Raw genomic sequence first — 13,808 nt, 5'->3', positions numbered from 1 at the left:
ATACTACTTCAACCCAAATTATCCTACTGGTATCTTTATAAAACACCTCTTTATTTTTAGATATCATGATAGTAATACCTTACAGGCAAATGTGAGTTAATCTACACAAATCCGTGTTAAAATAGTATTGTGGCAAAATTTGTTTGTACCACAAACTCTTGTAAATTGTGGTACCTTCCCTTACTTACTGGAATTTGGAGGATGTAGTTTCCAGCATGAACCAGATAGTAACAGTTTCAAATACATCAATTTATAATAATGATTTTGTAAAAACTCATGCTTACCATGCATGTGTTAACTAACCTCTATCTATAGATTTTTTACTTTTTGCATCAGTCATATTTAAATTTATCTAATTTATATATTTACATAAGGTAAGGGATTGAGTCAAAACCGTTGTACTAGACATGCAATTTTAAATATTTAAAAAATCAGTTAGTTAGGGTTGGATGTAAAATTTCAACTCTATATAGCACATGCGTTATTAACTTACGTCACATGTTAAGCCTTGAACTGGCAATCGACATTATAATGTCAATCTAAATTGTTTTACAAGTGGCTATCAACATTATAATGTCGATCTGACATGAAAGTGTTTTGACAGTTCATACGAGAGTAAATAAATCAACACTACCACAACTATTTATATATCGTTTCAAACAAAAACCATTTTTGATTTCAATTGTGAAATTTTTTTAGCTGTTTTGGCAATAGTGATGTCACGGTGAAGTCAAGTATATCTTGCCAGAAAGATTGTCTTCATCTAGCCATTTTGATAATTAGTGATATATGGGTATGGTTTATAATGTTAGTTTATAGCTTGTTATAACTTTGTTTAGGCTATACTATGCTAAATTTTGGTATATTTTGGAAATATTTAGTGTAAAAATTATATATTTTACTAACGTATCCATTGTAACAAATTTAGGTCAGTCGCACCTTGTTGCAAATTAGAAATTTGTTTTTAATTTATTAATTGAGTTGTAATGCATCTAATTCTCTAAAGTTTGGTACCTATATTTTGGAAATATTTAGTATAAGAATTATATTGTTTGTAAATTTTGGAAAATAATCGTACCTATAGTTATAAATTTAGCCTTTCACGTACTATTTGTGGTATTTATTGCCATTTATACAAAATTTAATTAATGTAAATAAAAGTCGTTTGACAGATATATGGTCTTCCATCATACGTTAGTTTGGTAATTTATACACATATATGACAGAAACGGCCAAATACAAGAATAATAGAATCGTAAAAATTAAGTGCTCTGTGGTGTAGTGCTAGCACTCTCACCTGGCAAGTGAGAGATTCAGGTTCGAGTCCCGGCGAAGCAAGTACTTTTTGTGATTCAATATTTATTGAAATTAAATTTGGCTATTGCCATTTATACAACTTGTCGGTTGTATAAACCATAACCCAACTATCGGTCCAGTTCTGCTAGAAGTATATCGTTTAACAACGTGCTATTACTAACCGTAGTATTGAAAGGATTGGATGTACCAAAATAAAAAAAATCCATGGTCAGGTTTACTTTCTCCTTGCAGAAGTACAAAGAGGCAAGTGCACTATAGTAAAAACCTTGTGTTTTAGTGTTGATACTATAATGATGTACCTATTTAGGTTGTGAATGGAAGTAGACCTACAGACTTTGCTAAGCTGTTTTTGCCCAAAATTTGCTCCCATAATACGAGATAAAGTGAAATTGTGTACACATGTAAAGTATAAAATGCAGTATTTATTTTAACTATACTATTTTATTTACTAAAAAAATAAAAGGAAATATACTCGCTGATAAATATTATCTGAAAATTAATTATAGAAACCAACTACAGTTCTGCATAGTTTGTACTGTGAAACTCCTGCAACACTAAAACCGCACTTGCATAAGATATAAGTAGCAAACCTGCGTTCCAGCAAACTCAGGCGCTTTCTAAGATTATAACATTTCCTTTTATTTTTTAAATAGCATTTTAAAGTATTTTGTCATTCCTTTATATTAGAGTTTTACGCCAATGGAATATTAATTCATTACAAAAGTTTTGAAAGGTAAATCGCCCCAACTTGTAAATTTGTATTGACCTCCTCGGAAATCGAATCTGTTAGATTCTCAGCCTTATTCCTACGCTACTGTGATTTAAATATATTTTATATAAATGAATAATATATTAATATAAAATGTAAATTCAAATACTGTATATTTGACATTTTCATTTTCTGTCCTCTAATAAATACACTTTATATAGAAAACTCGTCAAATTACATAGTTTTCTGATTATGAAATTCTATATTAAACTTAACATTCTTTCAACAAAAGCCCCCAAAATGCATAGATTATCGTCGATTTGAACTTGATATAAAAAAGAAATAATCCCAAAGGTCTATGATCTAACACTGATATTTTAAATGAGTATTAATCTGGATTATAAAACCTTCAGATGGTTATATACCACAGGGTAATTAATGGTAATTGATCTTATTGGTAAATTGAAATTAAAAGGCAATCATTAATTATATGTAAATTTAAAGTTACAGAGGTTGGTACAGAAATAAAAACTAATTTGTAATCGTTTAAATACATGTTCAAGAAATCACCCCTTCTCCCATTATTTATCTACGTTCCATGCTGCTGATGTGTAGTGGCTGAATATTCGTGTGATTACTGTCACTAGGATAACCACCTGATACCAAAACTAAAGTACGTGCCAAACTCAAGTTCTTTGAATAGTAATGTCTTTCGTTATGGGAAAGGGATAAAACAAAGAGCTTTAGCACCGACCCTTATCATTATTTAGTTCCTACATACATATTTATGATCGAAATCTAAATTTAACAAGTTAAAAGAATCCATAAGTCCTATCCTGAACATCTTGGCTAATCCTGAAGAACAAAGGAAACTAAATGAAAAGTGCTTAGTGTTGCAAGCATGATGTTTATTTGCCGTTAGTTCACAAAGCAGACGACTAAGTTTGATTCTAATGTTTTTGGAAATTGATGAATTCATTCATACAGAAGAAGGTTGCAGTATATTTTTCCAAAAATTATTTGGATCACTAAACATTTTAATTTATGATCTTAGGTTGCCCTTTTCGAAGCGTGATTATGGTTCGTGTAATCTGCCTAATTCAATTTTTTTTTTTTCTTTAACTTCCATAAAACAAATAATAATCAAGGCTAGGATGGATGTATGCCAAAATGATTGAAATTTGTTCCCTTCTAAATGGTGACTCAAAAGGGAGGTTGCAAAAATGTGAGTACATGTGCTACTTCCCTTTCGAGGAAAATTCCCTCAAACCTTTGTATAGGCTACTCCAATTGACATAGAAACTCCTGTTTATTCGATAGATATAATCTGTTTAGTAGATTGCGTCAGAACGCTAACAGAGTTGGAAACCCTACGTGATAATTAAAATGTTCGGAAGCATTAGGTTGTATTATTGGGAAGAAAACTATGATTAATGTGAGTCTTTGTTACTGTTGTCATGTATGAGAAACACTATCTATACTATTATGATTTGATGTTAGTTTCTAATTTTTACGGTACAAAACTAAAAATTAACCCAGACCCAGACGGGGATTAAAAACTGCTATCAGAATACCGGGAAATGCATATTTTTTTTTGAATTTGTATGAATTACTCGATTGTCACTCTCCATTATAGAGAAATCAAAAAAGTGTTTTGTTTCTGAAACGGACATGCTTCCAACGAGAGGTTAATATTAGAGATGAGAAGAAATCTGATTGTCAGGGCCTCCAAGTATTTAGATACAGCCCTGGATACTTGTAAACACGCACATCTCATTACTCACCAGACTTGTATGGCAGGGAGAGATCTCTACTGAGAAGATCGCCCCAGAGAGGCAGGAGACTGGTGACATGGGGGTGGTGTCCCCCTCCTGCCTCCACTACCGCCTCTACCACTGCCTCCGCTTGCGGGGGCGGCCCGTTCTCCCAGTCTGCAACAAATGCATTTATAATTAAATACATTTCTTTCTTTCAGCATCGTCTTAAAACACAAAATATGCTTTGTGTACATATTCAATAAGTTTGAAATTATTAATACATTTATGAAGGAACTAACAATATTCAACGCCAATCAATTTTAATAATATCTCGGCTTTACCTCGTGCAGCCTATCTTTTCATGTGTTGTGAGAAAATCACACTTTACATATCTGATACACAAATACTGGCCCTACCGGAAGTTATTACATAGGTATACTCTTAGAATGTATTGTAAAATTAGAATACCTATTTCTTTATTAGAGTATTAGAGGGTGTATGCCACATCTCATATCGCATGAGGCTTCACCGAGGTGTAACGCAAAATTTCAAGTCTATAGCATATTTCAGTATTGACAGATACAACGACAGATAATTACGAGAAGCACAAATTTTTACTTTCCCCGCAAACAAACGAGAAATTTCGTCAGCCTACTGAGCAATAGGCTACAGCCGATGCTTAGTCAGATTCCATGATTTGATATAAACCATGATAGAATTCATTATTGTCGAAGTAGAAATAAATTTTAATGAACATTAAAAAGTGTACAGATGACATATTTTTCGAAATATAATGCCACATGAAACATTCACATTTGTGTCCTTTACATTGGGTTTCATATTTGTAAATGTTTAAATAATAAAATTCCACACAGCAAGTCACGTCAAAATGATTTTAGATGAGTCAGTTTGTTAGGCTACATATATTATGTTACATATATTATGTTAATATGTTACAAGTTAAATACTCATTAGTTTACTAAATTTTGTATTCTGACATTTTCTCGTTGCCATTATAATTACCATTAGACCAATGTAAATATATTCGCAAATATTCAGCCAAATCCCATTAAGTGACATACACCATTATCGAACTGAATGTTCTTCATGTAGACATTAAGCTTCATGCATAATTTCAAGTCTATGAAGTCAGTTAGTTTTTGAGATATCGCACGCAGAAACAGACAGACTAGTCCCACGAGTGGTGATCGCTAATGATCAGCCAGTAATGTTGTTTGTGTTTGGATAGTTCAGTTACATGTATTTATTTGTTTCATGTTAAAATCTCTTATACGTGTACTGGGTTTGTTTACCAATTTATTTATTCTGCGATTCTCTTGTTAAAAATCATGGTTACCCATAAGACCAATGAAAAATATTCGCTTATGCTTAACCAAACCCCATGGAGTAACATGCTCAGTTATCAAACTCAGTGTTGTCTGTTTAGAAATGAAGCTTAATGCAAAATTTCAAGTCTACAGAACAGTTCGAGATATCGTGTGGACAGACAAAGAAAAATTAAATTTTCCATTCCCTCGAGTGGACCTACTCGAGTTACTTTAAGAACCATTCTATTAATTAATATCCTTTCCCTTTAAAGATCTGCATTCAAGTTCTTATAATAATATAGTAGTTACATTAGGTCAGCTTATATTTGTACCGGATATTGAGATCGTAAACCACTAAAGATGTGACGAATGCAAAGCCATTAAGATGACCACTTTAGTCTAGCGTTTAGAAATATTAGAGTTCAGACAAAGACGTCAAAACAATAAATAAGAGAAAAACATGTTGACGTTAATATATACCACGTTGTTTGTGTCTCGAGAGCTACCGGTAACGACCAGTGAGGAACGCGACTCACTGAGAATGCAATTCGCGGAAGAATGGGGGACAGAAGGATGGTTTTGTATCATGCACAGGAAGTGTATTGTGTTGCTCCAGTTTTTTAATCGACTGTGTTTTTATTCTGACTGTCCAAAGGTAGTATTATAATAAACAGTGTTTACATGGAGGCTGGTATGAATGAATATAAACACCAATATTAGGTGTAATTTGATGGATTCATTTTATTATATTTAGTATGAAAAATTGATTTTTAAGTAAGCAAGCGTAGTTTTTGGGATGATAAGACCCTAGAACTGTCGCTCCGTGTGCGTTCCGGAATTGAGAATGGAGAACATGGTACCGGATTTTGAACGGACGATAAATGTAGCATAACTTATGCAATTTGTCGTCCTATGTCAATGTTATACTTTTATTTTTTGTGCAAGCTTTTAGAAAAACTAGTCATTCATGCCACTGGCTTGGTAATATTTTGCAACAATTACACATTAGTTTTATTGGTAAATACAATTGATCCTCATTGCAGCTTAGTGGTAACCTCTAGAGGAGAGGTCATGGGCTCGATTTCCAGGAAAATCAATTGAAAATTATTTTTCCATTAAATATGTTTAAGATTATCAAGAACAATATCAGTTACCTAGAAGGAATCTCCTAGAATAAAATAAAAGTGCCTAGATTTGAATTAGGCCTATTCAATTGTATTCTTTTAAGTTTAGAAACGGTTTATTGCTTAAATGGTCATTTGATACCACGATCTGGTAGGACGGTTGTGCCACGCCTTTGTATGTTAGTTTAAATTTGAGTATTAGCATAACTCTATCACGAGTAAATACATCAACATTTTACGGGTAGAAAAGCTATTAGCAATAGTAGAATGTTTCAACTGGAGTTCCTTAAGTTAAAGATTTTTGGATTGTGAAAGTAAGAGGGAGTAATGGTTAAACTCTGGCTGTAAACACCACATTTTAACCCTGTTCATGATAAACTAATTTGTATAAATTTTCTGTGTCAAGTATATGAACAAACATTCTGAATATTTTAATAACAAGCATCAAATAATGACTGAAATATTTTTGAAGTTTTTGAAATTATAATTTGTTATACAGTTAACTGTTGAGAAGTCAATGGCAAAAAAATTACAATATTAAATTTAGTCTGCTTTTATTTCAGAGCTTCATTTCCTCTAACTTGTCCCATGAGGAGAGTTATTGATGGCACCAAATAGCAATTATTTCCTATGTCAAAGTGTAAGGTGTCATTTTCATAAGACGTGTTAAACATATTCAGATGTATTATGCACCTCAACAAGTCTTGATTCTCCCGTGTTATAATTATAGGTGAAACCCCATCAGTGTTTATAGTATAAATAGCGCAAACAGGAAATATTTATTGCAATTTGAGAGCAAATCTCTAATCGGTCTCGAAGATTAAAACCCGCGGCTACTTCAAGTTCTGCAGATAACCTCAATTATTTCTGCAGCATTTTAAAAAACTGGTAGGTTATCACGGAGTGTGTATTTTATCTCTGAATACCAGCTTAGAAAAGTTTAAATCATGTAGAATTATCGGATACCACAGTTATAACAAATTTTTTACCGGAACCTCAGGATCGCGTATAAGGAAAATTATATAAAACAGAAGGTTTCACTCCTGTAACTTATAATTTAAAGTTTACGCTCCTCCCGGATTGGATTATATCAATATTTGAATATTACACATTTTATTGCCATGCAAATCTGGTAATGTGCATGCTGTGAGTTGAGTAAAGAAACTAACGTGTAGGTGTGCAAGGAGTGTGTATTTTATCTCTGAATACCAGCTTAGAAAAGTTTAAATCATGTAGAATTATCGGATACCACAGTTATAACAACAAATTTGTACCGGTACCTCAGGATCGCGTATAAGGAAATTATATGAAACAGAAGGTTTCACTCCTGTAACTTATAATTTAAAGTTTACGCTCCTCCCGGATTGGATTATATCAATATTTGAATATTACACATTTTATTGCCATGCAAATCTGGTAATGTGCATGCTGTGAGTTGAGTAAAGAAACTAACGTGTAGGTTTGCAAAAGAATGAGCCAATGCGCTTGCGACTGCTACATGTATCACTCACTATTCGACGATGGGGTCCGCCCACTCCACCCGCAGATGAAATTAACATAACTCTCGAAAGGTTTTCGTCCTGGTTTTAGAATTAGCTTGTAATAACCAATATAAATACGTTAATCATAAGTCAATATGTTTTGTCCCTGAATTGTTTAGACTGAAATGATAAAACATCCACCCTTACTCAATACTTAGTTCATTAGTCAAAGTAAATCCTAATAAAAGGGTTTAATTACTTTGCCCGGGACTTCCCCTTGAACACGCCACAAGCAAACCCTTGTAGCAGTATTATGATAATGTGTGATATAAGGATAACAGCGCACAATGGCTTGCTACCGGGAATCGAACTCGAGACCCCCGGACAGCCCAAGGGTCTTTGTTACTCAACATGGGGCCACTAGCAGGCTGGTCGGTGCAGTTTCTCCAGTGAAAGTTGAATGTGTGTGCGAGTAGATTATGTTAGGTGGCATTCTACCGGTCATCAGTGCAGCAGGTATTATTATCGACCGATTTCCATTACGACGTTGCTTTGAAAAAAGTTTAAACCTACTTCCGTGTATAAATTTGAATTGCTTCATTTTCACATACTTTACATTATAATATAAAGCAGAGCTATCGTAACAGGCGAATTATTATTAGTTACTTAGCCTAGGTTAACTTAAAGTAATACTCGTATATATTATTTAAAATCTTATAATATAATAAAGACTTTAAAAATCTTACTAGCTATAATATTGAATTATTTAATTGCTTTTATTATTAATAATTTAACATTATTGTAATTATATTATGTATTATATTATATTGTAAAAATATACAACAATAATTACATTGTGTCAAGTAAAAGACGGAATATCCGATCGTAGGCTATATTATCATATGATAATAGTTACAACTATAATGCAGTATTGTGCGTTGAAATACAATTACAAACAAATGTTAAATAAAACTGTACTAATTAAAATGTTAACATTTTAAATTGAACTATAAATAAATATGAGCCCAAATATATACTATGTACAAAGAGAAGTACATGGAGTAATAATATGTACATTAACCTATGAGATGTTCAGAACGCCTTCTTAATCGTTGTTGGATTCTCATATTATTTGTGAAGATTAAACGGCAACTTTACATCTCAAAAAATAGGGTCTAAAATTACTTGGCAACATATTTTTTACCCCTTTTCCTTGCAACTAGGAGAGGAGCGGCGATTATTTCCTAACTAATTACGAGTATAAATATAGACAAGAGACGAGAACAATGATATGAAAAAAAACATTAATGGAGCTTCAGCAAATGAGGATGCTGCAAAGATTTAAAATACTGAACATTAAGTGAGGTAAGTAATTTAACGTACAATCAGACCCACACAAAGTTCTCCCGGGATTATTCGAGGTAAAATAGTTTGTCACGAGTGGGGTTTCGTAAAAAATTAAAACGTGTTTTTAGGAAGGGGGTTAAATTCTTAACCAAGATCACTGTGATGATAGTTTTTGTTTTAAAGTGGGTTACGTAGCCTATCTAGAGCGTCGTGTTCAACCCATCGGTCAAGGTCAGTTACCTCGGTTAACAACAAACCATGGACGACACGCTATAACAGTCTATTGTCCTAGTGCTGCCGTAACCGCCGTGACTACCGCAAGGTTTGTTACCCACCAGGCGTAAGCATCGTCGTTAGACTTAGCATCGTGTACGCATCATATACGCTAAATATGTATAAATTTTTACTTATGAATTGTCCAAATTGTCTTCAATAATATTATGTTCAATCCATGTTCAAACCTCATCGATCGACATGTCGTACTAGTAAATTTTGATGAATGAATAGAAAAATAATGTTTGCTATTTCACCTTGTGCACAATATTGTAATTAATTGTGTTAAAGCAACAAATTTTTAGCATTCTTATTTTAATGTCCTTGAACTTTAAATATACAGTAGAACTCCGATTATCCGAATTAATTGGGGATCAGGCCGATTCGGATATGCAAAAATTCGGATAGTTGGATTTAGCATGGAAATTATGCAAAAAAGGAGTATTTTAGATTAAATAAACAAAAGTGCATTGAAAACGTTGTTATTTTAATACTATAGAGTACAGAAATAAACATGAGCAATAAAAATGCAGTACAGCAATACAAATTAACGAAAAGTACTAGTACATAAACTAAATGACAAATGAAAAATTAAGTGATGAAATGTGCAATAGGCTACATACAGTACATATTTGTCCTTCCTGGCGCGCCGGGCTCCTGCCCCTTTCTACGTCATGGCACGTTTCGTCGGGCGGGCGCCGTCACTGTTATTTGACGACTTTCAAATTTTTCATAATTTCACCGAATCGTGATTCGGATAATTGGGGATTCGGATAATAGGGGTTCGGATAATCGGAGTTCTACTGTATGTACAAAACTTTACGTTGGCAGATAGTGTGGGCCTTGGGCACGAAAATGGATTGTAGACCTACAACTATAGCCAAGAAATAGATCTCCAACTACTTCAAGCAACAATTTATCTTTCATAAAATTACCATTCGTTACCGGTCTAATATTAGCCTTTACTTTTATCGCCATTTTCATTCATGTTCTGTACAGGAACGTAGTTAGTAAATGGCGTTTACAAGGTTGTTAATGCCAATTCTGTAATACAGATTACTGACAATATTGGGTTAAGAAGAAAATAGTTTAAACTATACATAAAGTGTACAGGATATGGTATTTATGTTTCACGATAGAAAACTATTTACAAAGTACGAGTACCTTGTATGTGAGAAGCTTTAACCTATAAAGATTTCAATTGCAACTGTCTCATCACTATAGGGCAGGAAAGACATTGGAATATAAGATCAAGATTGAGTTTTATGCTCAAACTATCTGCCCCCACTAACAAAAACATACATGAAGAAAAGCTTCAATTTGTCAGTGAATTACAGTGACGGGCCAGTTGCCGATTATCGGATATTGTGCTATGTTTCTACCACAGTTATCAGCCATGGTGGTCATATTGTGTCACGGCACTGATGCAAAACGATGCTGGCGGCTTTATCCAATGCTGCAGGGCTGTGACACAACGCACTTCAACACTGATGAGGAACATTGTAAACTGCCAGCGATGCGAGAAGGGGTTGCAACGACATTTGTCAAATAGAGGGATGACTCTGCCTATAAAATACAACAGGTAGTATCTTGTCATGCACAATCATTTACCGATCTTGTCGTGTGGCATTCTTAATGAGTATTTGTGATTTGAGTGTGTGTGTTTTTTTTTATTATGTGGGTTTCTTAGTGAGTGCTTAAGAGTTTTTAAGAATGTAAGTGTATAGGGAGCGTGTAAGGACCTTAGTGAGCACGAGAAGTGTATTATAAGTATGTGGGTTGTTAGTGACTGTGTGTGTGTGTGTGTGTGTGTGTGTGTGTGTGTGTGTGTGTGTGTGTGTGTGTGTGTGTGTGTGTGTGTGTGTGTGTGTGTGTGTGTGTGTGTGTGTGTGTGTGTGTGTGTGTGTGTGTGTGTGTGTGTGTGTGTGTGTGTGTGTGTGTGTGTGTGTTCTTAGAGAGTATATGGGGTTCTTGGTAAGTTTGTGAGTTCCTTAGTGAGAGCATGATGATTCTTAAAAATGTATGTGGTTTTAGTGAGCATGAGTGGGTTCAGAGTGAGTGTCTGAGATTATTAGTAAGTTTGTGAGTTTCTTAGTAGATAACGTGGGTTTCTTTATACGTATGCGAGATTTTAGTGGGTGTGTGATAATTATTGGTGAGTATCTGTTTTTTTTTGTAAGTTTGTGAGTTTCTTAGTAAACACGCAAGGTACTTGGTAAGTATGCGAGTTTTGAATTTGTGTGGGAAGATTCATAGAGAGAGTGTGGGGATTCTTAGAGTAATGAAGAGTTATTAGGAAATATATGGAATTATTAGTAAGTATGTGAAGTTATTAGTGAGTTTGTAGAATCATTGCTTAGTATGTGGAATGATTAGAGAGTATGTGAATTTATTGGTGAGTTTGTAGAATCATTACTTAGTATGTGGAATTATTAGAGAGTATGTGAAGTTATTGGTGATTTTGTAGAATCATTCCTTAGTATGTGGAATTATTAGAGAGTATGTGAAGTTATTGGTGATTTTGTAGAATCATTGCTTAGTATGTGGAATTATTAGAGAGTATGTGAAGTTATTGGTGAGTTTGTAGAATCATTGCTTAGTATGTGGAATTATTATAGAGTATGTGAAGTTATTGGTGAGTTTGTAGAATCATTGCTTAGTATGTGAAGTTATTGGTGATTTTTTAAATCATTCCTTAGTATGTGGAATTATTAGAGAGTATGTGAAGTTATTGGTGAATTTGTAGAATCATTGCTTAGTATGTGAAGTTATTGGTGAGTTTTTTAGAATCATTGCTTAGTATGTGGAATTATTAGAGAGTATGTGAAGTTATTGGTGAATTTGTAGAATCATTACTTAGTATGTGAAGTTATTGGTGATTTTTTAGAATCATTCCTTAGTATGTGGAATTATTAGAGAGTATGTGAAGTTATTAGTGAGTTTGTAGAATCATTACTTAGTAAGTGGAATTATTAGTGATTATGTGAAGTTATTAGTGATTTTGTAGAATCATTGCTTAGTATCAATGTAGTATGCGAATTGTCGGATGTGATTAGTAGTGTGGTGCCAGTTTTTGTATTATTCCTCTTTACACTTATTTGTTTCCTTTCCATATGTTTTCCCACATAATATTACATGTAAAAATAATAATACAGCTATAATATACATATAACATATTATAGCTTCTAATTATACATAGTAAAAGAAATAGAACGTGAATGCTTTCAGAATTTATTCATAACTGTTACTGAATCAGCCTTTTTAAGTGTTGTTTGCGGTATTAATCCTATGTTTACGTTTAATATTTTTGTTGAAAATCCTTTTGATCCGTCCTCCATTGGAGTGTAGAGTGAACTACTCCAAATATTATTTCTTAGGTCCAGTATCCATTTACAAAGTTTAACTTTCCAACTTGAACCAATAGAAGAAATTAAGCTGTCTAGGACAGGCCCTTCATTGTAGTTTTTTGAAACTGTATACAGACGTTATTTTTAAAGGTGCAACCTGTTGAGGTAGGAATTGCGGCATTGCGTTCCTCTACTAAAGTCCTTTAATTTGGTGTATTACTGTGTGTGTGTGTGTGTGTGTGTGTGTGTGTGTGTGTGTGTGTGTGTGTGTGTGTGTGTGTGTGTGTGTGTGTGCGCGCGCGCGCGCTCCTATTTAAGATGTTCTTATGACTCCTTGCTGTCTATCCCCGTGATGTGACAGATAACTACTGATAGTTACTTAAAAAGTATATTTTTAAGTGTAGTAATGATGTACCTATTATTGCTTCATGTGTAATTGTTAAGAAAATATTAAATGTGTGCGAGAGACTTTATGGACATCTTGCGTACAAGGTTATTTAAAAGATACTGGAGATACTCAGATAACTGTTTAGTGCGTTGGAATTTGAAAATAAAACACATAATGTATTTATAAATCATACATATTTCATAAATAATGGTGATTCAAACTTAAGTTGTTCTTTTTATGATGGGAAATCATTCAAAATTTCAAGTAATTTATTAGGTGTCATTTAGGGCTAAACATTCCATTAGTTTGTGCTTTTAAGTTTATTTTACCAAGACCTTCAAAAAGAAGATCGCACGAAAATGGTAAGGGTTTAAATATAAACATTTTTAATTGCCCTCAAAATTTACAATTTTGGGCTTGTGGGCACATTATAAAAAGCACATTTTTTACTTATTTATACTTACATATTGCTTGTCATAAATATATTATGAGTTTCGATTTTCCACACAAAAACACTAAAAGGTTGTCTGGATGTCTCCAGGAATAAACCCTGTACAGGGCATTAGCTCTGCATATGCAGCGAGGAATGTTTTAAAGTTATATGCAAAAATTTAACAAAAACGTTGTAATGAAAGTGATTGCAAGAGACAGATTTTCCAATAAATATTCCTGTAAAAGGCCTTATTAGATTCCAATAGATTAGTTAAAACAATATTTTCTAAATCTCTGTTTCTAGA

The 13,808-nt window shown here is 33.4% G+C and overlaps 1 protein-coding gene across 1 annotated transcript in view; it reads right to left on the bottom strand.

Annotated features, from left to right (window-relative positions):
- The window catches only part of LOC124354444 (chorion peroxidase), a 98,802-nt gene that overhangs the window by 40,226 nt on the left and 44,768 nt on the right, over window positions 1–13,808 (bottom strand). Inside the window, exon 4 of the mRNA XM_046804892.1 lies at window positions 3,811–3,957. Within this exon, the coding sequence (XP_046660848.1) occupies window positions 3,811–3,957 (147 nt within the window). The remainder of the gene's footprint in view (window positions 1–3,810; window positions 3,958–13,808) is intronic.

This window comes from Homalodisca vitripennis, chromosome 2 (assembly GCF_021130785.1).
Source record: "Homalodisca vitripennis isolate AUS2020 chromosome 2, UT_GWSS_2.1, whole genome shotgun sequence".
Classification (NCBI taxonomy): Eukaryota; Metazoa; Arthropoda; class Insecta; order Hemiptera; family Cicadellidae; genus Homalodisca; species Homalodisca vitripennis.
Note: the sequence above shows the minus strand (reverse complement) of the source record. Positions and strands in the feature narration are given on the sequence as shown.